General features: G+C 35.6%; 1 protein-coding gene across 1 annotated transcript in view; it reads left to right on the forward strand.

The window, feature by feature from the left end:
- TrpA1 (Transient receptor potential cation channel A1) overlaps window positions 1-27,048 on the forward strand; it is a 172,131-nt gene that overhangs the window by 123,022 nt on the left and 22,061 nt on the right. The window contains exons 6-13 of the mRNA XM_069833209.1: window positions 1,503-1,739; window positions 2,871-3,071; window positions 3,534-3,712; window positions 4,416-4,528; window positions 7,140-7,306; window positions 8,476-8,645; window positions 11,746-11,890; window positions 16,361-16,468. Of these exons, the coding sequence (XP_069689310.1) occupies window positions 1,503-1,739; window positions 2,871-3,071; window positions 3,534-3,712; window positions 4,416-4,528; window positions 7,140-7,306; window positions 8,476-8,645; window positions 11,746-11,890; window positions 16,361-16,468 (1,320 nt within the window). The remainder of the gene's footprint in view (window positions 1-1,502; window positions 1,740-2,870; window positions 3,072-3,533; window positions 3,713-4,415; window positions 4,529-7,139; window positions 7,307-8,475; window positions 8,646-11,745; window positions 11,891-16,360; window positions 16,469-27,048) is intronic.

Consider the following 27,048-nt stretch of genomic DNA (forward strand, 5'->3'; position numbering starts at 1 on the left):
CTACAATTATTATCTATAATTATTCATAGTAATAAAAAGTAATCAGACTCACTTAATATGACGGGCCCTTATTGCTCACGAGCCCATATGCACTTGCCCCCCCCCTTCTCGGTGGCCCTGATCATGTATGAAGTAAGATATAGTATACCATACTCTTAGGGTAGGAATCATCCCTGAGTTGTATGCTACTTAATTCTTTAGTTGGTAATTTTTACTCTCAGGGTTGCGAAATTAAATTTTGGTTCAAGGCTTTTAATATCGAAGGTTTATTTTGATTAATTATTGGCTTCTGTTGAAGGATCTGAAGTCAGATTTTGTCTATCGTGTATGCAAAAGTTTTCATATTGATTTGAAGAATTGCTATATTTATAGCTCCATTCATGCAATATTAACACATTTAAATACATAAATCAAATAATCTTTGAAAATGTCTATACAGTAAACAAAATCAGACAGTACTATCTTGTTCATATTCACAATTTAGTTTCAACTCATTCCAAGTCTCATGCAGACTCTCCATTTTTCAATATCGCTTCCGCTTCATCTGGAAGTTCTGTCTTCGAGATTGCCTTCTATGTAATAATGGTCTGAAGATTCAGATTCAGATGATGATGATGATGATACTAAAACTAGTGGCGGTTTAGATACGGGAATGGTGGGACCATGTGGTATAGATCTTATGGCTGATTTTAAGTTTGGATAGACAATATCTTTCATTCTTTTCTTGTTATGTCTGTCGACTTTCGCCATACAAAAATAGTAATCATCGACATAGTTTCCTTGCTCTCTCCATACTATTGGAATGCCGAATGGTAAAGGTTTCTTCTTCCCTTGTGTCCATTCTCTCAAACCTGCAACACATGCATGACACAGTATATGGCAAGAACAATTTGTCTTGGTCTCCTAACTTTATACCAAAATAAGATAGGAGCCTTTTTTGACAAATTAAGTTATGTTCTCTCTCCGGCTTTTGAGAGTGAGAGAGACGCAGATACAATAAAATACGTTAGGGTCATTTGTACATGATCTTCGTGATGAAGTCGCCATCATTATACCGATTTGAAATAACCTAATAACGTTTACATATATAAATTTCACTTTAAAATTATTATCGTATGACTTTTTTGTACTTCTAGACAACTCGAGAAGTAGTATCGATTGTTTCACAGTCGATTGTCTTCAATCACTTTACGATAGATATCGATTGCAGTATAAGATTACGCGCGAAATTTAAATATAATGCACTTAAGGAATTACATAAACACTATGGGTGTTTGACGAAAACGGATTTCATTTTTGCAGAGAGCATGAAAAAGTCATTCAAAATTACCCTTCGTCACGTAAAGCGCCAAAACATGATAACACTGAGTAATTAATCTAAAATGAACCTAGTTTATTTACTCCTGCAAATAAATAAAGTAAAATTATGTTTGAAATACAAACAGATTTGATTAAGCATATATGAACTTGCAACGCAATGATTAGCCTTGTTGTATGTGCAGGCAGTGGAGCTTTGCCTCAAATCTGGCGCCAAGATTTCCACGCAGCAGCACGACCTCTCCACACCTGTGCACCTCGCCTGCGCACAGGGTGCCATCGACATCGTGAAACTCATGTTCGGCATGCAACCTGCAGAAAAGGTGCAGTGCTTGGCGTCATGTGATGTGCAGAAAATGACGCCTCTCCACTGTGCCGCCATGTTTGACCATCCTGAAATTGTGGAGTACTTGATCTCAGAAGTGAGTGCGTTATTATAATAATTATAGTGACACAACTGAGATGGAGCAGATTTCAAATAGGTACGCAATATCTCACGCCATTAGAGGAGAAGGTGGTAAAATGAGAAGGTATTTTTCTTATTAGGCTGCAACTAAAACATAATTGTTGTAATATATTGGATAATAGCACAGCTCTAATGTAATATGTTGCCATAGTGTTCAGAAAGTACCAAACTAAAAATATTAAAACGTAAAAAAAAAGTATAGGAAAAAAATATGAAGTACTGAAAAATTTATGTCTGAGTAAATCAGGTGATAATATGGGAATAGCATAAAATTCTGTAAAAACTGATCATTAGCTTATTTAACTATTTTCTTTTTCAAATAGCTTTTCATTGAGGGAAGTAAATAAGAGTAATACTTAAACTTGAGTAAAACATAGAACGTTTAGTCTTATCTTAGTCTTAACTGTTTACTATTACCTACTAAAAAGTCTGTACTATCTCAGATGACAACAAATGCTAATGGTAATAATATTCAATCTATTAATAAAGCAAATATGGAAAAAGATTTCCATCTGAAAGCAATCGCTTGTTTTTAACATTATTCGTATTTATTTTCAAGGTACAGATTTGAATCACATAATTATCTTTATATTACTTTATAGGTCTTGATCATTAGAATTCTACTTAAGAGCGTGCTGCGTAGCGTCACAGTTAAGATGTAATGCTGTGAGCTGGATTGCCGTGGGTTCTAATCCCGATGAAGTTATGGAATTTATTCATTGATCTAACCCTTCTGGCGGCATTATGGCCCTGGAATTTACTCAGCCTCTAACAGAAATTAATACCAAAGGTATTTCCTTAAGGGCAAAGGCGGCAGGCACATAGAACTCCGATCCCTACTGCCATTAATGCTGATTGTCTGTATAGGTGGGAGCCTTACCCTCCCGGTCATTCGTCGGTCTCCATTCTCTGTGATGGGAATGACTTTGTCTTTATCTTAAGTATGTTACTTGAATAGTTTTAAAAGTAATAAGTATTAATTTGGTTTCTCGTAGGGTTCTTTGGTTGGGCTGTTAATTTACTGTGTTTTATTATTTAGCTGCAATTGGATAGTTTTCGAAACTCACACGTCACTCACTATATTTAGGGTGCAGACATCAATCCACTGGATAAAGAGAGGCGTTCACCCTTGCTGCTGGCCTCGTCTCGAGCTGGCTGGCGAACAGTGCAGGCGCTGATCAGGCTAAGTGCCAACATCCACCTCAAGGACGTGAACTCGCGCAACGTCCTGCACCTGGTAGTCATGAATGGCGGGCGTCTAGAGGAATTCGCTGACGAAGTCATAAAGGTTCGTAGTTGTAGGTCTACACTTCATCACAGCATATGCAAGAAAATTCAGAGCGCATATTTTGTTCATATTTTTCTTTATAAATTTTTTGGCAATATTTAAGAACGTGATGCAAGCTTTAGACACCCTCCTACGAAAGTGAATTGAAATATGTTTCTCTTTATTGATCACATTACTTACGCATATGCACACAATTTGGATGATTTTCTAATGATACTCATGATAGTGTGCACAATTTCGTCGCCTTTTGGTGGCGCCCATGCAAATGTAAGCAATTTGGTCGCTTGTTGATGGCGCTCATGAACACATTCATAATTTTGCCTTTTTTTCGTGACAGTCAAGATCTCGACTACAAAATTTTGTCCATGAATATGTTTAAATTTTACAGGACCAGCTGATGCTGATTAATTCGAGGATCAAATAGAAATCCTAGTACTAACTTATTGTTCGTTTTGTGTTCAGGCACAGTCTAAAATGAGTTTATTGCAACTTCTCAACGAGAAGGATAAGACGGGCTGTTCCCCATTGCATTACGCAAGTCGAGAAGGTCATATTCGCAGTCTGGAGAACCTGATCAGACTAGGAGCCTGCATCAACCTCAAGAACAATAATAATGAGAGTCCTCTACATTTTGCGGCCAGGTGAGTTATTCGGTGAATAGGCTAATATTGACAATGTCGAATTTTTATAATGATGAGATATGAAGAGATAATAAAAAAATATCAAATTATACAGAATGTTCTGAAATGACATGTTAATATTTAGAGAGGAGGTAGTATGCATCAAAATAAGAAATAAAAGTTCTATAAACATCGGTCCTAAAATTAATATCTTCTGAGAAATTAGCAAATGTAAAGGTCCGGGGTTCGATCCCAGGTGGTGACAGGATTTTTTCTCGTTGCCAAACTTTCAGAACGGCCCCGAGGTTCACTCAGCCTTCTATAAAATTGAATACCAGGTCTTTCCCGGGGGTAAAAGGCGGTCAGAGCGTGGTGCCGACCATACCACCTCATTCTAGTGCCGAGGTCATGGAAAGCATGGGGCTCTACCTTCATGCCCTCCAAGTGGCTTCATGGCATGCTATGGGGATACCTTTATCTTTTACCTTTACCATCACTGTAAGAGCAGCATATCTTCTACTGTGAGCTCTTTGGCAAAAAAACAAAACGTGCTCCTATTTCACAGGTACGAAACTAATACATAGTGACAAACCGTTGCATTCTGTTTCCTCATTTTTTTCGTACCAAAAAGCTCACTGTGGAAGATACCCTTAAGGCAGCGGTCGGCATTTTTGATGCACAAATGGACTTAGATTGACATGCATGCCTTATGCTTATGTTTCAGATATGGAAGATACAACACAGTTCGCCAGTTGTTAGATTCAGAGAAAGGTTCATTCATCATCAACGAAAGTGATGGAGAAGGTCTTACACCACTTCACATTGCATCCCAACAAGGTACAAAGTAATATTATGTCTCTGATCTTCTATTATGTACTGACGAATTTCGTGAAAGCAGAAATCACGTCCATCAGAAGATTTCCTCCATTTATATTTCAAATTGTTCTATGTAAGTTAATATGCATTATCTTCAATATTTGCTATCGCTTTTATAATCATATATCTTTAATATACTAATAGACAATTAAATAAATATGGTAAGGATACAACATAGGTTACCTTTTATGATTCAGCTGTAACATCAGTACATCGTCTTCTTCTTTCACAATTAAATAGTTGAAATTATATTAAAATCCAAAAATCACTAATGTTCCCAGCCATACTCAGATTCATAGGGCCGTATGTTACATTTTCTGTGTACAATGTCATCCATAAAATCCCTATCACTGTGAATGAACCCGTCTTCAGATAATATGTGATTATTTTTGCAATGGATTTAAGAAAGGTGGAGTTTAATGTTAGGGACTGGATTAATCTTGCTCAGAACAGGGATCGATGGCAGGCTTATGTGAGGGTGGAAATGAACCTCCAGGTTCTCCAAAAGCCATTTGTTGTTGTTGTTGTTGTTGTTGTTGTTGTTGTTTTCTAATGCCAGGCATTTGACAATAAAGTCATTTGTCCTCTTGCACTCCAATATATTTCAAAGATATTGTCGTGGTCAGCCACTGAAACACAGATTTTGAGGTGTTCCGAATCCATTTCTTGATTTGAATTGCACAATGGGCAGTTAGAGGACTGATATATTCCAATTCTATGCAGGTGCTTGGCCAAACAGTGTGGCCTGTTGCCAATCTAAATGCAGCTACAGACGATTTGAGTGATAAATTGGGAATTAACTGTGGATTATGATGCAGAGAGTTCCATTTTTTCCCTTGGGATTGTGTTATCAAATTTTTTTTGTTGAAGTCTAAGTATGTAGATTTAATAAATCTTTTCACAGAGTAATACGTAGATTTAGTAACAGGTCTGCAAGTAGCAGTGCTGCCCTTCTTTGCTAAAGCATCCGCATTCTCGTTTCCCAGGATTACACATTGGGATGGTATCCATTGGAATACAATTCTTTTATTGAATGTTATTAATTGAGAGAGCATTTTATTTATTTCTGCTGTTTGAGATAAAGGTGTATGTCTAGAGACTATTGATAAAATGGCAAGTTGTAGTCGATTTAAGTGAACACCATATTTTAACGTTTTGGTGGCTACTTCATCCACACACAACCCCCAGAATGTCTGGAGGACCACACCTGTTGTTGGTCAATGGGTCTACTAGATCTAGTTGGGAGATCTTGTTGATCACCAGCTTTCCCTCCTTAAGCCAATGGAGGACGATTTTAGTGCCATAGCAGGTCAGCATTAGAAAGGATAGGAAGGAAAGAGAAATGAACCCCTAGGCCTCGAATGCTCTAATACCATCGGGGTCGAAGAAAGTAAGAGTTCAGTCAGAGGACTGGATAGGAAAGGGTAAAGAGGGAATTAGGTATTGAATAGAGAAAAATTATACCAAATTCAGTCATTAACTCATCAAGCTGACCAGTGCTAATTGATGAGTTAGTTGAGCTTGTAAAATTACAAAAGCCATTTGTAAATAAAATAATTTTACAAAAGAAAAAGTCAGTCACGAAAACACTTCCTCTTTGTTCCACTCATTGGAATTCAAAAATCAATCAGTAAACTTCTCGTCATATCAAGTTGAGTTGCTGTCAAAATATTTTCAGTTTGGAGGGGTGTTAAGATAGTTGTATTCAGTGCGGTCACAGCTTTGGACCTGGATTCTCAATGTTTAAAATATTCCATTTCTTCCCTCTGCACATACTTCTATCCCCTCTCTGAATTTATTCTCCCACAGGTGCATAACCGATTTACTGAAGCTAGTACATGCGGAGACAAGAGTGGGCAGCTTCGAATTTTCAGGAATTTCAAAGCCAATCACATCTTAACAATGAACACATATTGTACCGTATTTATGTGATTATAATACGCACTTTTTTTTGACAAAATGTCGTCTTGAAAACTGGGGTGCGTATTATATTCGCACTCAAACACTCAGATTCAAATTAAAATGAATGTTCTATTTATCCATTTTGAATCTTGCATACACTACTTTTAACACTTGAATATAATTAACTGATTAACTAGCGGACTTACTCATGGTAATTTTGTAAGATTTGTGCGGCTTACTCAGACTGAGGATGGTGCGTGAAGCACTGAAACAGCTGTAAGCCGTACAAATCTTACAAAATTACCACTAGTAAGTCCGCTAGTTAATCAATTAATTGTAATTCTATTTATGTTACGAGATAATATGGTGGGAAACAACTGACAGAAGCAGCACCCTGAGTTCATGTCTTCTCGTCTTTTGTGCACTTTTCATTCGTAATTTCTTGTGCATTTTTGACAACAGTCACTAAGATTAATATTTTTAATTACTAGAACGACTTAATAAACAAGCTAGAACTGTGGTGGGTACCAGGGCATGTCAAATTAATGTACTTTGTAGACTCTCCCTATATTGAGAGTGTGTATTCTATTGAAATTTCAAAATAGGTTTTTTTGCGACATCAAAATACAATGTATGAAGAAAATAAATTAATAGTGCAATGCGTATACAGGACACACTCGCGTAGTTCAACTGCTGCTGAACAGAGGTGCCCTCCTGCATAGAGATCATAATGGACGCAACCCGCTTCATCTCGCTGCTATGAGTGGCTACACCCAGACCATGGAGTTGCTGCATTCTGTACACTCACACCTGCTTGACCAGGTCGATAAGGACGGAGTAAGTATGCAGCAAACTGAGCAACAGCGATTAATACTTTTTATTATATTTGCATTGATTATTAAGGTTCAGATTCTCAGATTGGAACCTGTTCCATGTCTGTATTGTTACTGTCAAAATTTGCACTTCCTTTCCCGTTTCACTTTACAAGATGCAGATATAAAAATTTCTTAGAGCAGTATATTTCCTATACTGTGAGCTCTTTGGCAAGAAACAATTGCGGGAACAGAATGCAGCTGTTTGTCACATGTATTACACAGTATACCTTTATTTGTGTTTGTATCAAGAGGACGCTTAAACAGACGACAGTATGTTAGAGTTCTTATGTTCGTAATCGTACTATTGTACGTAAACTGATTGTACACTGCAGTAATTATTACTGTACCAGTCAGGTAAGTTATAGACCCGCCTCTCTTATTTCCAGCAGCTAATCACGTTGCAGGTCAGCTACACTTAAACGTGTATGTCTTTTCATTTGCTGCTGATGACGTTATGCACTACCTAAGGCTCGATAAATACTTAATATAATCGCCCGCCATTTTGATTCTTTCGTTGGCGTTTGCAGAAAGCACATTAGTATGTTATTTGCTGTTCAATTATTTGCTCAGTTACAGTGCGTTTGATTTATTATCATAGGAGCTACGACATGATAATGTTTAACAGTGCGGCAAATAGATTCCTCGTCTGGTAGTTCGGCAACGAAAGAACAAAAAATGGCGAACGATATTACCTACCTAGACTTTATAGAACCTTCACTTCCTAAGGCGTAAGCAAAGAGGAGGAGTCACGCTGAAAGTAACAGCAACGCTACTATAGCATAGTCTAGTATATACAGTCACGAACCTCGAAACGTAGTAAATATGCATCCATAGATAGTTGCTAATCATTAGGATCGCTAATATCGCCTCATTACAGACAATGCTAAATAGTACCAGCACAGTCTATTGTTCCTAGCACCCTCACAACTCAAGTTTCGTGACTGTATATACTAGACTGTGACTATAGTGACAAACGCTTACATTCTGTTTCCTCATTTGTTTCTTGCCCAAGAGCTCACAGTGGAAGATATGCTGCTCTTATAGTAATGGTAAACATATATATATAATACCATATATGCTTATCCTTGAAATGTAACTCATATAAATTCCATACATTAATATTGATTACAGAACACTGCACTTCACTTGGCTACCATGGATAATAAACCAAATGCTGTTGCTCTATTGTTGTCCATGAACTGCAAGATGCTGTATAACTGCCATGACATGAGTGCAATCGACTATGCCATATACTACAAGTTTCCAGAAGCTGCACTGGCCATGGTTACACATGAGGAAAGGTGAGTTCTGCTTGCAAGTCTCGTAAATTTATAGTAAGAGAGTGCATTTATTCTGAATTTTGATGATATTTATCACAATCTTCCATTTACTGTTAGATATGTAAGTTTTGAAGATTGACATCAACAGTTCGTTAATGCATATTGTTCTAAATGTTATGATTAGAGGGCGGATCTGTGTGTGATTGGAAAATGAAACAGGTTAGACGTGATGCAACACAAGCAGTAGCAACACACTCCATTCATACTAACCTTGAAGGACAACACACACAGATCCGCCCTTTAGTTATGATACATATTAACAATTAAAATAATGCTATATCTTATCCATACAACCTGCAATTGGTTCGCTGAGAGTAGCCTATGCCTTTGACAGTTTTCAGCAATGTTATCAGTTTATAACTGTAAGGTCTGTAGTGGGACTATCGAAAAGTCTATGCTACAGTCACTTTAGAAAGTTTCACAGTTATACTTATTCTATTATCACCACTACTACTGTACTACTCCGAAATAGGCATAAACTTAGGCTTAAGTCCAGTTGACTGAATTAATATTTGAGGAGAAAAATTCGCTCCGGTGCCGGGGATCAAACCTGGGTCCTTGGTTCTATGTACCAAGTGCTCTGACCACTGAGCTACACCCAATTCAATCCGCAGCACCGGACAGAACCCTCCTCCTTCAATGTTTCCCTTTATGGCCTGACTCCAAGTTAGGCATATATGTTGACGTATATGTCCAATGTCAACTGCCATTATACTAGGAGTGCACTCAGCTGAGTGACTTGTTTGGCCGGGATTCCGCAGTTACGTGCACAGTAATCTGTACAAATATATGCACTGCAGCTATGAGTATATTATAGATTTATTATAGATTTATTGAAGGAGGAGGATTCTGTCCGGTGCTGCAGATTGAATTCGGCGTAGCTCAGTGGTCAGAGCGCTTGGTATGTAGAACCAAGGACCCGGGTTCGATCCCCGGCGCTGGAGCGAATTTTTCTCCTCAAATATTAATTGTCAATATTACAGATATTATTCTGTAGGACAAATTAATAAATCTATAATATTCTCAGTTGACTGGAGCTTAGGAGCATAACTCTTTAAGGGCAGTAATCTTTTTTAGAATTCAAATATGAATATATAATCAAATGTTGTTATTTTTACTATTATTATTATTATTATTATTATTATTATTATTATTATTATTATTATTATTATTATTATTATTATTATTATTATTATTGTCTCACGCCATGGCATCTTGGTCTAAGGCATCCTGCCTAGGACTCGTGTTAACAGAACGCAATGCGCACTGGTTCAAGTCCTCATGGAGGAAGAAATTTTCTCATGAAATTTCGACCAGTGTATGGGACCATTGCCCACTCAGCATCGTGATGCACTTGGGGAGCTACGATAGGTAGCGAAATCTGGTTACGAAAGCCAGCTATAATGGTGGGGGGGATCATCGTACTAACCACACAATACCTCCATTCTGATTGGATGATCGTGCACCTCTGCTTCGGCATGTGGATGTGACTCCAGCAGCCGGCTGGTCAGTCATGGTCCGTCATGGATTGTCATGCCTCGGATTATTATTATTATTATTATTATTATTATTATTATTATTATTATTATTATTATTATTATTATTATTATTATTTAGGGTCCAGATTTATATGTAGGCCTACTATAAAGTAATATTGCTACTTTGTATGTATGAGGCGTTCAAAAGAATAGTGGTGTAAGTCAGGTGTTTTGACATTTCAAGTAATGAATGTCAAAAAAAGTGTGACCTTTCCTCTTGTATTTATAACAGCATTATACTTGCACATATAGCCCCTGGGTGGCACATGAAGACTTGGTGATGGAATGCTATTATTATTTTGCTTTAAGCAACATTGGTGTGAGTCAGTAAAAATGTATTTTCAATTGTTTGAAAAGCAATTAAATATTTATAAATATAAATACAAGTTTAAATATGCATTTTAAAACTTTCTTCTCAACCTTATAAATTATTTTGGAATTGACAGCATTTCTTCATTTAAAAATATTACTATGATTTAAATTATAATAGATCAATTGTAATGAATAATACTTATCAATTACAATTTTGACCTCGAATTACATTTATTTTCTTCAAAATGGTAGAATTAACATTGTTCATTTTTTTACAATGTGAAAGTTATAATAATTATTCGTACACACTTTCTAGAGTCAAATGAAAGTCATACCAAATGATTCTTAGAATAGACCTGCTCTATAGGGTCGGAAAAGGACAAGGTATGTGGAAACCTGGAGAAGTTTTAGGAGAAGGAACAGAAATAAAGGAAAAGGCTATATTTCAGACATATTTCTATCCACTGCTGTGCAGTAACAGCGTGCCTGACCTTGAAATGAACGGGCTCGGGTTCAAATCCTGGTTGGGACAAGTTATCTGGTTGAGGTCCTACATCTCACGTTTACTGCTTATTTTTGTATTAAATGTTTCATTGAAGAATGGAAGAAATGTGTTTATTTAAGAAAGGCCCTTTGTCCAGCCTTTTCAAAACGCTGTTTGCTTACAATTTTGATGATAGTAAACTGAAAATTTCCGTAACATGTTCCCTTTATCTTGTACTATAACATATCATGTTTTGAGATTTTTTTAAATATTTAGTATTTTCAATAAACTGTTTTTTTTTTTTTTTTTTTAACATCTTGATTACACAACTTTTAACACAGTGTCACTTCAGACTATGTACGATAAGACTTTCTTGTGTTAAATTCTAATGTACCTTGTTTACATGTTTCGACCTATTATGGGTCATCTTCAGAATTGGTCGTTGCTGGTCTTGGCGCCTCTTGTTTTGTTTCCTGTGAGGGTGTGTTTGTGTGGTGTAAAGAGAAGTCAAAGAGTGTGTGTGTTCTGAAATTGAGTTGTGTGTTGAGAATTTCATTGGGATGTGTTTTTTTTTTAATTTCCCACAAAAATATGTTTTTGGACAACGGGCCTTTCATAAATAAGTGATTCATTTTAATACTGTTCCTTCTATTCCCACATTTACTTATAGATATTTACAGAAGTACATTTACTTTATAACATTAAATATTCCACTCTTTGACATCAGGGCTCAAGAAGTTATGGCAATGAAGTCAGACAAACATCCTTGTGTAACTCTGGCACTGATTGCATCTATGCCAAAAGTGTTCGAAGCAGTGCAGGACAAGTGCATCACAAAGGCTAACTGCAAGAAAGACTCAAAATCATTCTATGTAAGTACATCTACTAAAAAGTGTATTACTATTATAGTGTGTAAAAATAATACTAAAGTAAAACCAATTTCCAAATAAATCATATATTAATACATTTAATGAGCATAATAAATACCTATAAATAAACTTCCATATTACACTTGTTTTAACTGTTACAGATAAACTTTTTCTATGAATATTCCATATTTATCAAGATCATTATTCTCCGTAGAACTTGGTTATCAGGGTCCAATATAGTGGCATAGTGTTTTGACCTCCAATAACTCCATCACAATATGTCGGTGTCGAGCTGTGGTGTTAACATACTCCCTCAGTTCTAGTGCGCGAAATTTAAAATTCACTGTAATACGAAGATTCAGTCATATGCAGCTGTTTTTGTTGCTCAACTTATATACTACAACTGCAGAAAATGTGCTCCGTATTCACGTATAAAGCAAAAGTTTCACGAAACATGTCACTTTTCCTGTTTTGCAACCCAAAATTCCTGAGAGCTGTTTGAAGTTACGAGCCTGTTCACACAAGATACTGTTTCTGCAGGTGCAGATTATCTGCGGTCTTGCAAGTTTGTGTTGATTCTTTAGTGCATTTTGTGGTTGTGATTACGATATACTGTTTGTATTTGTATAAGTGAACTTGGTTATAGCGACCATGGTTAATGCTACACTTTGGCTTCATTAATAGTCATTAAGAAGTACAGTTTTAATCTGTATTAAACAAAATGTGATTTATTATTTTTATAAATACAAATTTTTAATAAGCAAATCGTTGTTTTTGTTGTTTTCTAATGCCAGGTGTTTGACAATAAGTCATTTAACCTCTTGCACTCCAATATTTTTCAAAGATATAGTCATGGTCAGCCACTGACGCACAGATTTTGAGGTGTTCTGAATGCATTTCTTGATTTGAGTTGCACAATGGACAGTTAGGGGACTGATATATTCCATTTCTAGTTAAATGGCAAGTTGTAGCCGATTTAAGTGAACACCATATTTTAACGTTTTGGTGGCTACTTCATTCACACAAACCCCCAGAATGTCTGGAGGACCACATCTGCTGTTGGTCGACGGGTCCACTGGACCTAGTTGGGAGATCTTGTTGATAACCAGCTTTCCCTCCTTAAGACACTGGAGGACGATTTTAGTGCCATAGCAGGTCAGCACTAGGAACAGAAAAGTAGAAAGGGTAGGAAGAAAAGTGAAATGAATTAAAGAGACCTGTCATTGAAAGAAATTCACAGCTAGCCAGCTGGTATTTCATAGTGACCAATGCCGCTTTCAATTACTGTGACAAAAGAATTTTACAGGCCAAGAACTGGAATTCTAAAAAAAAAAAAAAAAGGAGTGGAGTGTGAGGTAGGCCATACTCTTTCTTCTGCCATGCCATCAACCCTTTAAAAACAATAGCAGACTAAGTTATGTACTGTACTGTGATCCAAACAATCCAAACATTTAGTACAGACTGTAACTTACTTCAGACATTCAGTTTCCAAACAGATGTTACATATAGTACAATGCAACAGGTTCGGTGACAAGAAACGTTTTAAACATGGAAGATGAAGTTGATATTATGAAATAATTTGAGAGTTTATCAATGTCTGAACGTTGTGAATTGTGTATCGAGAAACAGAGAAAACATTTTGAACAAAATCTGTAAAGAAATGTGTAGTCAAATATAAATTGAATGTAATTAAATGTAAGGAAGTGTTTGGGGAAAGCAACTTTTGACCCACCTTGTATATATATTTTTCATTATTTTATCAATCACATTAATATTATGAGATTGCATTATTTCGATCCTCCTAGGACTATAAAATATTTCACCGATATCAAATATGCCATGATTACAAATGATAACAGACTCTTTTCCATGTAATTTAGTTACAGTAAATTCTATCGTGTTCCTATGGGAAATATGTAATATTATGTTTAGTGAAACAATTCTTATATAGAAAAGCTACTTCATTACTGTGACACTTTCATTATGAACTTAATATAATGATAATGTATTATAAGAAACGATTAATAATACTAAATTTTATATTAGAATATTGAATCATAATGTGCCACAGTATTTACTTTCAACGAAAAGTGTCAGGGTGGCAATGATAGATAATGCAAAAGGAAGGGAAAGATAACTTAAACAATGTATATTATATGAAAACAAATAAGTTAAATTATAATGTTTCATAAATCCAACTCACTGAATTAGAAATTCATGTCCACAGCTGTGGAGTAACGGCTAGAGCGTCTGGCCGCGAAACCAGGTGGCCTGGGTTCGATTCCCGGTTGGGGCAAGTTACCTCGAGGTTTTTTCTGGGGTTTTCCCTCAACCCAATATGAGCAAATCCTGGGTAACTTTCGGTGCTGGACCCCGGACTCATTTCACCGGCATTATCACCTTCATCTCATTCAGATGCTAGATAACCTAAGATGTTGATAAAGCGTCGTAAAATAAGCTACTAAAATAAAAAAATAAAAGTTCATAAAAGAATTAATAAATTTAAAAAAAAATACATATTTTCGTAGCAAATTTTTATTCTGCACAATTTTTAAAATTAATACTGTATCTTGTTTATTTCTAATACTGTCTACAAAATTTTCACATGATTATGTTCATTGGATTAAAACTGAAATAAAATGGTAAAATACAAAATGTTTGAATTCTTAGAAAATAAGTACATTGAACAAAATTGAAATATATATACGTAAATATTTAAAAAATTTGTTTAAAATCTATATTCTGAAACTGTTATGACACACAAACTAAAATTTGCAGACAGACTGAATTGTATTTAATAAACACCCAGATGTCTGGAGTCATTGTCACATTGTTTTTTTTTTCGATCAATGCTGTATTACTGCCTTTCCTGCAACAGATAAAATACAGCTTCTCATGTCTGCAATGTCCGGCCATGTACGCACAGATGGACCAACGCACAGGCGAGGCTCTCACCATATCTAAGCCAATCCCTCTTCCAGCTCTTAATGTAAGTGCGTTCAGAATAGGACATGAACCAAGCCATCGCTCACCATTTGCATCGGCATGCTGGAAGTGCTCCTTACATTGAGGCATAGTGAATGTTGTAGGATCAGTCTGCATGTGTAAGCTATTTTTAAAAACTGCATGACTTGGGCAACATCTTGTTTTGTTATCTTTCAGGACTTATCTACATTTGCTCCCTATAGTCAGTCCATCCTGTATATGATTGCTGCTCAACTATCTTCAGCTGAACTGTTATGAACTTGTCTGATGCTTTTCCTTTCTGTAATTCAATAGGAGTTTTATGTTTCTCTTTATGACTAGGCCTACTCTTCAGTGAAACCTCAAGATAATATTCATTATTTTAAAATGTCAGTTTTTTTAGTTTATTTGTATGTAAAAGTATTTTAAAATGCATTAATAAGTAACATTGTGATGAAGTGTCAACTATGAAAACAATTTCACCACCACTATCACTGTTTCATTGTAAGTACCACCACTGTTATCATTATCACCACAACTAATGTGCTTATTATTAGCACCATTATCACCACAATATTATTATGATCACTGCCATTATAATTAGGCCCTACCATCAATATCGAGATTCTCATGACCAATTATATTATTAGACATCTAATCCGCCATGACGTGAACAAAGATTGATGAAATAAATAAATAAATACCGGTAAATAAAAAACATTATTACTACAATCACTGATATTATCACCACCACCACCACCACCACCATCATCATCATTTGTGAGCCATTTGGTCTACTTGCATTACAAATTAAAATTATATTTATACTGATACAGTACTTTTAAAACGTAAATCTATTATTACAACAGAGTTGTTGTGGTTTAAAAAATAAGTATTTTCATCTGTACCTTATTAAACATTATTTTTCGTTTTTTATTAAACTTCCATTTAAATTGTTGATGCAGCTTAAAAAAAGGAAAGTAGATTTCCGCCTAAATGTGTGTTATATTTATTTTACTCATGTGCAAATTCATTGTCTTTGAATCAGTTTATTCTTTTGTGTGATTAAGAACCTCATGGAGTTGTCTTTACAATAGTAGAATGGGAGCATCTTCTTTCTTTGTTTCCCAAGAATTTTAGGAAAAGGAACAAATGGAGCCTTGACCGATGACTTGTGAACATTCACCTATTCTTTTTTTTTTTTTTGTCATTAATTAGTATTAGTTTCTTTTTGTAAATAGTAGAAACAGAGAAGCTTACTTTCTATTGATAAAACTAACCACAAGAAAATTTCTTTTTGTTCTTTGTGTATATATGTATGTATGGGCTCTTTCTCTGAAAAATATTCGTACTTGTTCATATACCTTAGCTACCGTGAAAACTTATTGAAATTTTGTGGATGATCTGATTGTGTTGTGTAGACTAATTATAGTTTATAAGTGTAGAGCTAGAATAAATGATACCAGAACAACAGCTAGCTGCAGCACGCAGTTCTTGTGTTCTTGGCAGATCAAGTATTCATTCCACGCCTACCAGTCCTCCAAAGACACGTTGGAAATCCAAAGGAAGCAGATGAATGACCCATACTGGAGACCTCCCCCTTTATGTGTAGTCAATGTAAGTATTGGTTTGCTGCCTCTTCATGAATGTGAACACGTGTTGTGTTCCTTATTACAATGACAGTAGTGTTATTGTAGAGGTAATCTATGTTTTCTTCATAAAAAAGATGGAAGTAGCTTTTCATTCTCCTGTCAGTCTTGCACAATACCAGTTACACATATGTTTGGTCCAGAATGAGTGACTACAGAATACTGAAATGCATGTATAAAAATGTGCACGTTCATGTAAAATATGTAAACATGCACTTAAAGTTTTAAGTGAAAATAATGAATAATTGATTAAATGGCGATGTTACTCATGTTAATTGTGTAAGCCTGTGCGGCTTACAGCTGTTTCGGTGCTTCTTCACACCATCCTCAGAACCTACTAGATCTCGGCGTCATCTCGAACTTCGCTGCCTGTTGTGTGGGTGCTTTCGATTGTTGAAAAGTGTTGAAATGTGGTGTCAAATAGTGTGTGTGTTCTGAAATTGATCTGTGTGTTGAGAATTTAATCAGGGTGTGTTTTAATGTGTCTCAACAAACACAAAAACACAACACAAACACAAGAACACAAGAAATACATCCCACTAACATACGAAAACAAAAACACACACAAGATTGCATCCTCATTTAGAAAACAGAAATACAACATAGCATACAGAACAGAAAACACACTACAAAGACATCTCAACACACAAACAAATAAATACAACCACACAGGCGTATACAAACTCACATGCAATAGTTGCGACAGTTTATACATTGGACAGACAGGTAGATCATTCCAAACTCGATACAAAGAATACATTAAAGTAATAACCAGAGGACACAATACATCTACATATGCCGAACACATAACTAATGCTACCCACACATACAATTACATAAATACAGACATGGAAATCCTACACATACAACCCAAAAATCAAAAACTCAACACACTAGAACATTGGCGGCTCGTGATAAAATATTATGTGTGTTCACAATTTTGTGGTTCCAAAATCGAAGGCAATTTGAAATCGTACGTTTAGTCTAATATGAAATGTCATGATTCCAATGTTTCACTATCGAAAAAAACCGTATATAAATTCAAAACAACATATAATAATAATAATAATAATAATAATAATAATAATAATAATAATAATGATGATGATGAAACTCAGTCTTTTTATTTCCAATTTTTCTTGGGAAGCCAGTTTACCCAGTTCTTTACTGTTCAAAATTACTTGAACAGAGTTCATTGTTTACGTTTGTTAAAAATGAATACATACCACAGTCTCGTTATTTACAAACGCATGTGTTCAGTAATATATTTTGATTCACAACACACTGATACACTATAGCCTATACCAGTACTGTACTCCCACTCGCATAGATTACAATAAATACATGCCAGTAAATATTATTCTTAAATATTATACACTGCCATACAGATACTTAAATTCATACCACCACCACAGTTTAGCCAGCACATGTTTGAAAGCCAAACTATGCTATTATGCCGACATTGAAGTATAGTAATTCACAAATTACACTCTCGTAGCAGAGTACGCACATCCACGTAAGTAAACGTTTCCTACAGTCAGATGCTGACATCTACAGGCTATTAAATTTCCTCATCGAGATATAGCACGTGAACGATAGGCATCGATGGAGCTGACATTTGTAGGATAGATACTCATCATGTTCACTTAACGCTTTGTGCTCTTGACGAGTCGTAAGCGGCGAGCTAAAGACAATTTTCTCCCGCGCATGCGTGAAATTCCTGTAACCATCTCGAAAAGAGCACGGCTTGTACGTGAACGGATGTTGCCAAGTTTACATAAGAAGTTTATGCAAGATGTGGGAAGTTCAAAATACTCTGATTCTGATATTATACATCCCCACTACGTCAATACGGTATCAAATAATAAAACTAGTCGTGCATTAATGGAAACAAGGTGTTCACGTGCTCTTGTGCTCTTATTGACGCACCGCCACTGCACTAGAACAATATGAAATATACAGGCACACTAAAACACACCCTGATCAAATTCTCAACACACAGATCAATTTCAGAACACACACACTATTTGACACCACATTTCAACAATCGAACGCACCCACACAACAGGCAGCGAAGTTCGAGATGATGCCGAGATCTAGTAGGCTCTGAGGATGGTCTGAAGAAGCACCGAAACAGCTGTAAGCCGCACATGCTTACACAATTAACACGAGTAAGATCGCCATTTAAACAATTATTTATATTCAAGTGTTAAAAGTAGTGTACGATAGATTCAACATGAAAATAATGAATAACTAGGTTTGTATTCAAAAACTAAAGCTCTAACTTAGGCAAACTGTAGGTGGTGGTTGGTTTTCGTAAGACACTTTATGTTACTGTACATCACATTTATTGCATTCCATAGATCTTACATCAGCACTGTAGCTTTGTGATGTAAAATATGTAAAAAATTATACAAAAATACGAACATAATAGAATTATTAATACAAAATAAACAGATTCATTTAATTTAATTGTATAAACAGTTCATCAGATGAATAGAAGGTGTGAATATGGGGAAATTTTTGTTATATCGTTTGTCTTTGTCGTTCACTTAACACTTATACAAAAATATAAAAATTTTTTAAAGTTAATGTTAAAAGTGTTAAAAAAGGTACCGGTAATATACCTTAATGACTGGTTAACAACAATCACAACTACAGTAAGATAGAAACAGATACCGACATGTAAATACTACACATCATACCAGAAAGCCCACAATTAAACATATTAAAACAATACAAAATATACAAGCACACAATAACATACCCACAGCATATACTTAATACACAATTATAATTCAATACACATACATTAAATAATGTCAGTTTTTCAGTTAAATGTGTAAATGTGTGTATCGTTGCGTAAATTCTGTTTTTACGTTGCACTGCATACAGTTTGTCCTTCACTGGATTTTCAGTCTTTCATCTCTGAACAATGCACTTAATGAGACAATTCCATAAACAGTATTCTCCAAAATTGATTTTGATAATGAGAATACAATTAGCAATTTTTTCAGCTGATATGCTTACTGGGGATTTAGATACAGTATGTTAGATATACAAGTTGTTGTGGTAATTATTTATGTATCTTTTCCGGAATTTATTATTAATAATACTGTCAGTTATTTATGATGCTTTACCAGTATGGAAAGCTGTTGTACAATATTTCGTTGTTGCTTTTAATTTAATTTTGCAGGTACTTCCCAATACATTATTACTAGTTAGTTATCAATATTATATTTAGATTAGTTAACATAAACTACAGTGTTTTTTGCCAGACTATGACAGACCACACATTGGCCATTTGTCTGGTCATTGCTCCAGTTCTTGCTTCTGCGTACTGCCATGATCTCTCGATCTTTCATCAGATTAGAGCTTAGGTTTATGTAATGCAACAACATTTGGTACTCACCCTCCCCACAGTAGTTGCTGAAGGTCATGCCCATTTTCTGTAACACATATTTCACATCTTATCAAGAAATTGTTGTTCCCATGTACCGGTAAAAGTTTCTCTGCTTTAATCTAATTTCTCTTTCTATATTTTCTTTGAGTTTCCCTAGTGTGTGGGATTTGTACACACTTTGTTTCTCAGTATTCTCTAGGGATAAAAATCAGAACGTGAGGCCTGATGAAAGAGGAGGCCACAAATTTTTGCTAATAATTTTGTATCCAAATATGTAGTGCAACTTAGTAATGAATATCAATATAGCTGTGACGTTACTTTGCTGAAAATGCACTGTGAAGTGTTCTATCTATGTTAATTCATCAAAAAAGGGTTCCAAAATGTATCTTTTGTATCTGACACAATAATTGATTCTTCATGAAAAAAAGCCGCCGACGTGGCTCAGTCAGTTAAGGAGCTTGCCTGCCGGTCTGAAGTTGCGTTCAGGCATGGGTTCGATCCCCGCTTGGGCTGATTATCTGGTTGGGTTTTTTCCGAGGTTTTCCCCAACCGTAATGTGAATACAAGGTAATCTATGGCGAATCCTCGGTCTCATCTCGCCAAATATCATCTCGCTATCACCAATCTCATCGACGCTAAATAACCTAGTAGTTGATACAGCGTCGTTAAATAACCAACTAAAATAAAAAAATAAAAAAAAAAAATCATGAAAAAATGGTCCCATACTGATGGCACACCAGACCTCTATTTTTTCATCACACTGTGAAATTTTTATTCATGATTTGGCTTTCCTGCTGACCAATATTTATTATTATGTGATGCTGCGTGGCCATTCAAATAAAACCAAGTGTCATCGCAAAGAAAATCGATCTGGGATCAATTTCTTCATTGTTTACTTTCCGCCACTTCCTTAAATCTACAATAAGCATCGTGCTTTTTACCCATCATTTGTAAGAAGAGGAAATTCATAGTGAAACATAGTGGAACATGTGTTGTCAGCAAATGGCTGGATACACTACGAAGATTGACTTGATTAAGTCTACAATCGTAATATAGGGCTGTAATTCCTGAACTTCTGGATTTCTGTAAGGCTTTAAATTTATCAGTTTTGTTCCCCATCTTGCACATGCTTAAGAAATTCCTGTCTCCTGTGCTACATGTTTCAGGAATGTTTGAGGACTACATACAGTCCAAGGCAATTTCTGTTTCATCAAGTTTTTTTGTCAGCAAGCACACGGTGCTTTTGTCTGATTTTTCAGTCATTCAAAAAAACTATTTTGTTAAATCTATCAGCTAAATGTAAATTAATATTATATTTCTGAAATAAATCGACCTGTTTGGGAATATATATCGAAATTATTGTTTTGTTTTGCTGCACGACTTCTTATTCTTTATGTACCATCTTTATATTTTAGATATGTAGACCTATGCATTTCCTCAATAAATGTTTTTTTGACCACTGCTAATAACAAAGAGAGAAATAAACTAAACTCAATCACAGTCGAACTAAAACTGAGGTGAGTACTCTTGTTGTATGTTTATCAAAACAAAGCAAACACATGCCCACACCCACTGAGGGGTCACTGAAGTGCACAGAGGCAGTGACAAGGGTAATGACTATACAAGCAGCCAATGTTCGGTCCATCATAGCCTGATAAAACTTACTGTATAATAAAATTATTCTACTTGAAAATTTATTGCTGTGCATAATTAGGTATTTTAGGAAGATTTTCTCTTCATCTAGATGTTCTCTTTTATTCGTAAATCAATTTATTTTATTCTGATAGTGCGGAAAGAGCAACACACTCTGGAGTAAAGAGCCCATACACAGTACATTAATGTTACTTGTGCTACAATTATTAACACTGTAGATGAAAACAGCAAATTTCTTTTTCTCGCATAATCAGTTTTGTTTCTGTTTCTCATTTGTTTATTTCTATATGCCTCAATTGATCGATTCTTCCTGTTAATAGTTACTCTTGCATTGGATTATTGAGAAAATAAGTGCAATCACCTTAACCTATACATAATATTGAATGTTTTATGTATGTGTAATACACGTAAATTTGGCATAATCCACTGTTTAATATGCTTATCATGTATGCAAATGTTGTAGCATTGTATGTCTGCTAATGAATGTAGTGTAATGTTATTATTTTGTAAATTAAATTTACTTACAGTCATGCAATGTGTGTTTTACATGATGAAGGAGTGAAAATAAATTGATCTGTGTCTCGGAACTCTTTCCATACATAATATAATAATTATTATAATGCAAAACTATCACAGTTTCTCGAACAGGTAGAGTGTTGACTCATAATACAACCCAATTATTATAGTAATATTCGACATCAACAAATCAAATACATACTGGGTGTCCAGTTCAAAGTGTGGCATGGCTCGCTGTATGCCATCATGTGGCTAGTCGATGAGCCTAGAGAATTCAATCTTCCTACACTTCCGCAGAGGTGTATTATTTATCTGCCAGAGAAGTTGCCTAGCAAGTACGGCATTCATTCTGAAGAGTACTTACTTATATGTACGGTAACGCCAGTAGTGGCAGGAATGTGAACTGTTTCGAAACATGTACTGAGATGAGTTTTTTCTTACTGTCGGGATATGTGGAGAGGGTTAAGACGATTACTTACGTATTTGTTGACATTAACTTCGACGGTCAACATGGACATGGAACATTTGATTTTTATTGTGGAATGTTGCCATACGCAACCAATGATAACAAATACCCTGCGTACGACTTGGCCGCACTAAACACTGTTCGAAAGAGGTTATGGTAGCACACAGACTGTACAGACCGCCATCTGTTGCTACGACATTCAAGTTATACCGTACACGTTCTCAAGTTCAGATTGAACGCCTTGATTAATAGACAACTTTCTCTGACACAAAAGCTGAAACTCGCTTCAAATCGCTGACTCATCACCAGTGACGTCATGACACACTTTCAAATGAACACCCAGTATCTGTAAACCCATTAGTTTCACCGTTATTTTAACAGCTAGTGTGTTGGCTGTCCATCTCGCAGAAAAGGCAAATTCCAGCAAATTCAAAATAATTTGTGCTGTACAAAATTATGTTTGGCAGGTTTTAACGAGGTACACTTATTTTCACTGTTAGTATTCCACCATTTTTCCACTTTTTCTCGTCTTATTCTTCATTATCACATCATCATTGTCGTTAGTAAGGCACACACACTTTTAGCAATTTTATCTTTAACAACGGCCTTAACGTTTTTTTTTCTCTAATAGTGGTTACTTTTATGGAGGAGGAGGGTGACGATGATGATGCCAACGACATTCTGAGAGTACATGCAATTTATTTTTACTCCTTTGTTGATGAAAAAAATGGCTTAATAAATGGCTTGTAATAAGCTGTGATCTGATCAATTTAATTAAATTTGATTCAGAAGTTACAGTTTAATAAAACTTGAGCATACATTATTATTATTATTATTATTATTATTATTATTATTATTATTGTTATTATTATTATTATTATTATTATTATTATTATTATTATTATTATTATTATTATTATTATTATTATTATTAAATCATCTTTGTTTGAAGTATGGTATGAACACTTTAAATTGAGGCTTTCTCTAGAAACTTGACATACATTATGTCATTTTTCCGTTTTCAGTGTGTATTGAACCCTTAATAACACATCTTTTTCCTGACAAAATATTATTTCTCTCCAACAAACAGAGCGACCTCTAGAAACATTTGAATGTTATTCTGCGCAATGTTGTTATATGAAATCTAAAATATTTTCTGCTCCGTATCTCAAATTCAAGATTTTGCAGTTAAGTTCTTGGTCCAGAGAATGCCTCAATTAAAAATTATAACAATTTATTTCGTGTATAAGGTTAATTTATCTACAAGACCATATCGTCACTGCCCCTCCAGAATCTGTTATGTACATTTAAACAGATTTTTCGGGAGGAAGAAAATATCTTAGGTATCACTTTTAATTCCCTTGATTTTCAAAGATACTTTCGGTATAATTTAATAATTTTTCATGTAATGATTGAAATTATACCGAAAGTGGCTTTGAAAATCAAGGGACTTAAAAGTGATAATGCTTTTTTCTTTCCCCCTCCCCCCAAAAAATCTGTTTAAATGCACATAGCAGTGACGATATACATAATAATAGTAATGTGACAGTACTTTTGAGGAGCTAATAAGATATGGAAGAAACTAATTGTGACTCATTTTGAAATAAAATCTCACAAGAGAAGGCTTTAAATCTTCTGACGAGAATCGTCACGAAACTTCCTGGGATTGGCAAACATGAGACCAGAGTAAATGGTGTGAAGTGTGGCATTTCACTATCACCCATAACCAGTACTTATGGCAAGGCATATGAAAGTAGAAAAAAGAAAAAAAGGATCATCATGTGCGAGTCGCTGATAAAAGAACTAAGGAAGAGACTAGTGAAGTGTTTTGTGTGGAGTGTGGCATTGTATGGGGCAGAAACATGGACATTACAACGAAGTGAAGAGAAACGACTAGAAGCATTTGAAATGTGGATCTGGAGAAGAATGGGACTTGTGAAATGGACAGAAATAATAGGAAATGAATCTGTGTTGGAAAGAGTGGGTGAAGAAAGAATGATGCTAAAACTTATCAGTCAGGAAGAGGAAAAGGAATTGGCTAGGTCACTGGTTGAGAAGAAACTGCCTTCTGAAGGATGCACTAGAAGGAATGGTGAATGGGAGAAGAGTTCGGGACAGAAGAAGATATCAGATGATAGACGACATGAAGATAGAGGGTGATTCACAAAGTTCTCTCCTGGTTTATGGAGGTGATTCCTGAGGTTATTTTGAACAAAAAATGTAAATAAATTAATGGGATCACAATCATAATTACAGAGTTACGGTAATTTGAAAACAGCAGAAAGAACTTTTATTTCAGGATTTCACTAGCAAAAATACAGAAAATAATTAAAATACGAACAATTGATTGTTTATGTATCAGTCTCTTTCATTTAGAGTGGATTTAAATCACATTTTCGACAATGCCTCCCTGAATCTTAAGACAACGGTTCACACAGGTGTGAACCACACGTGTAGCATTTCGCAGCTTCACATGTTTGTGCCTAATTGTTGCTGCTGCATTCAGAATGCATTGAAGCAACTCTTCGCATGTTTGTACTTTAGCCTGATACATGATGTCTTTCGTCCATCCCCAGATGCAGTAATCTAAAAGTGTTAAATCTGGGGATCTGGGAGGCCAGGTGATAGGGCCCCTGCAACCAATCCATAGCTGTGAAAATTGCTGATCCAAGTGAGCTCTTACTGCGCGGTAGAAGTGAGCAGGTGCCTCATCATGTTGAAAGTACATTTGGCGTCTACTTGCCAGAGGAACATCTTCAAGAAGCTGTGGTAACTGTTCTTGTATAAAGTGAGGGTACATCTTACCAGTTGAGTGTTCAGGGAAAATAAACGGCCCCAGCAACTGGTTATCCAGAATACTACACCACACATTGAGACTGAATCGGCATTGAAAATTAGATTCTAATATGGTTTAGAGTTTATCGTCTCTCCAGACTTACAAGTTATGCTTATTGTTGATTCCGTCCCTAGCGCTCCATTCACTATGATGCATTTGGAAAATGTGTTGTAACTCCGTAATTATGAATGTGATCCAATTAATTAATTTACATTTTTTTTGTTGCAAATAACCTCAGGAATCATCTACATAAACCAGGGGAGAACTTCGTCAATCACCCTATATATGGATCATTTGCGGAGACTAAGAGGAAGGCAGAAAATAGGAATAATTGGAGAAAGCTGGATTTGCAGTGAAAGACGTGCCCTTGGGCAAGATACTATGAATAAATTAATGAAATTGGAGTGCACGCCTGTAATGTTTGCAGCCATAAATTGTCAAACACGCTGTACCTGAGGGCTCTACTGGGTGTTCATTTCAAAGTGTGTCACGACGTCACTGTTGTGAGTCAGATATTTGAAGCGAGTTTCAGCATTTATGTCAGAGAAGTTGCCTATTAATCAAGGCGTTCAATCTGAACTTGAGAACGTGTATGGTATAACTTGAACGTCGTAGCAACAGATGGCGATCTGTAAAGTCTGTGTGCTACCATAACCTCTTTCGAACTGTGTTTTGCGCGGGCAAGTCGTATGCAGAGTATTTGTTATCATCGGTTGCGTACGGCAACATTCCACAACACAAATCAAATGCTCCGTGTCCATGTTGATCGTCGTGTCAACAGATACGTAAGTAATCGTCTTAACCCTCTCCCCATATCCCGACAGTAAGGAAAAAAACTCACCTCAGTACGTGTTTCCAAACAGTTCTAATTCCTTCCACTACCGGCGTTACCGTACATATCGGTAAATAATCTTCAGAATGAACGCCGTACTTGCTAGGCAACTTCTCTGGCACATAGGTAATACACCTCTGCGGAAGTGTAGGAGGATTGAATTCTCTAGGCTCATCAGCTAGCCGTATGACGGCATACAGCGAGCCATGACACACTTTGAACTGAACACGCAATAGTGTCCGCCCCAGAAAGTTTCGTGACGATTCTCGTCAGGTGATCCAAAGCATTTTCTTGTCAGTTGATAAGTGGTCCGACATTAGAGCGCAGTTTTATTAGTTCTTTAGTTTGAAGATTAAGACCTCCATTCAATATCCAGTAATTTAATTATTCCTTTATTTTCTATGGGATTTTTGTAAAGAAACTTCAATAATAATGTCAAATAATAAGTTACAACATTTTCCTGCTTTATTCTTTTCACGTATCAGCCATAATTACTCATATATTCAGTAACAAAATTCCATAAAATGCAAATATTAAAACATGCTCTTTTATTTTGCTTCTATTCTTATTAAGAATTTGGTCCAGGGTTGTCCTTAAATAATATGTACCGGTAACGATGCAGATCCTCACTTCACTTTTATAGACTTCCAGTTATATTATATGTTTTTAGTGTAAATAAACTTTTTTACGATGATTATTTGGGATTATGGTCGTGCTGTATATATGTATTTCTTAAAACTTAATGAAATATCTAATCTTAATTGTTTCAGTTTTTATCATTTTTCAGAATGTTTGTGATTTAAATGAAGGCTTCATATATTTTAAAGTTAATGTGGGTCCAG

This window comes from Periplaneta americana, chromosome 1 (assembly GCF_040183065.1).
Source record: "Periplaneta americana isolate PAMFEO1 chromosome 1, P.americana_PAMFEO1_priV1, whole genome shotgun sequence".
In the NCBI taxonomy this organism is placed as follows: domain Eukaryota; kingdom Metazoa; phylum Arthropoda; class Insecta; order Blattodea; family Blattidae; genus Periplaneta; species Periplaneta americana.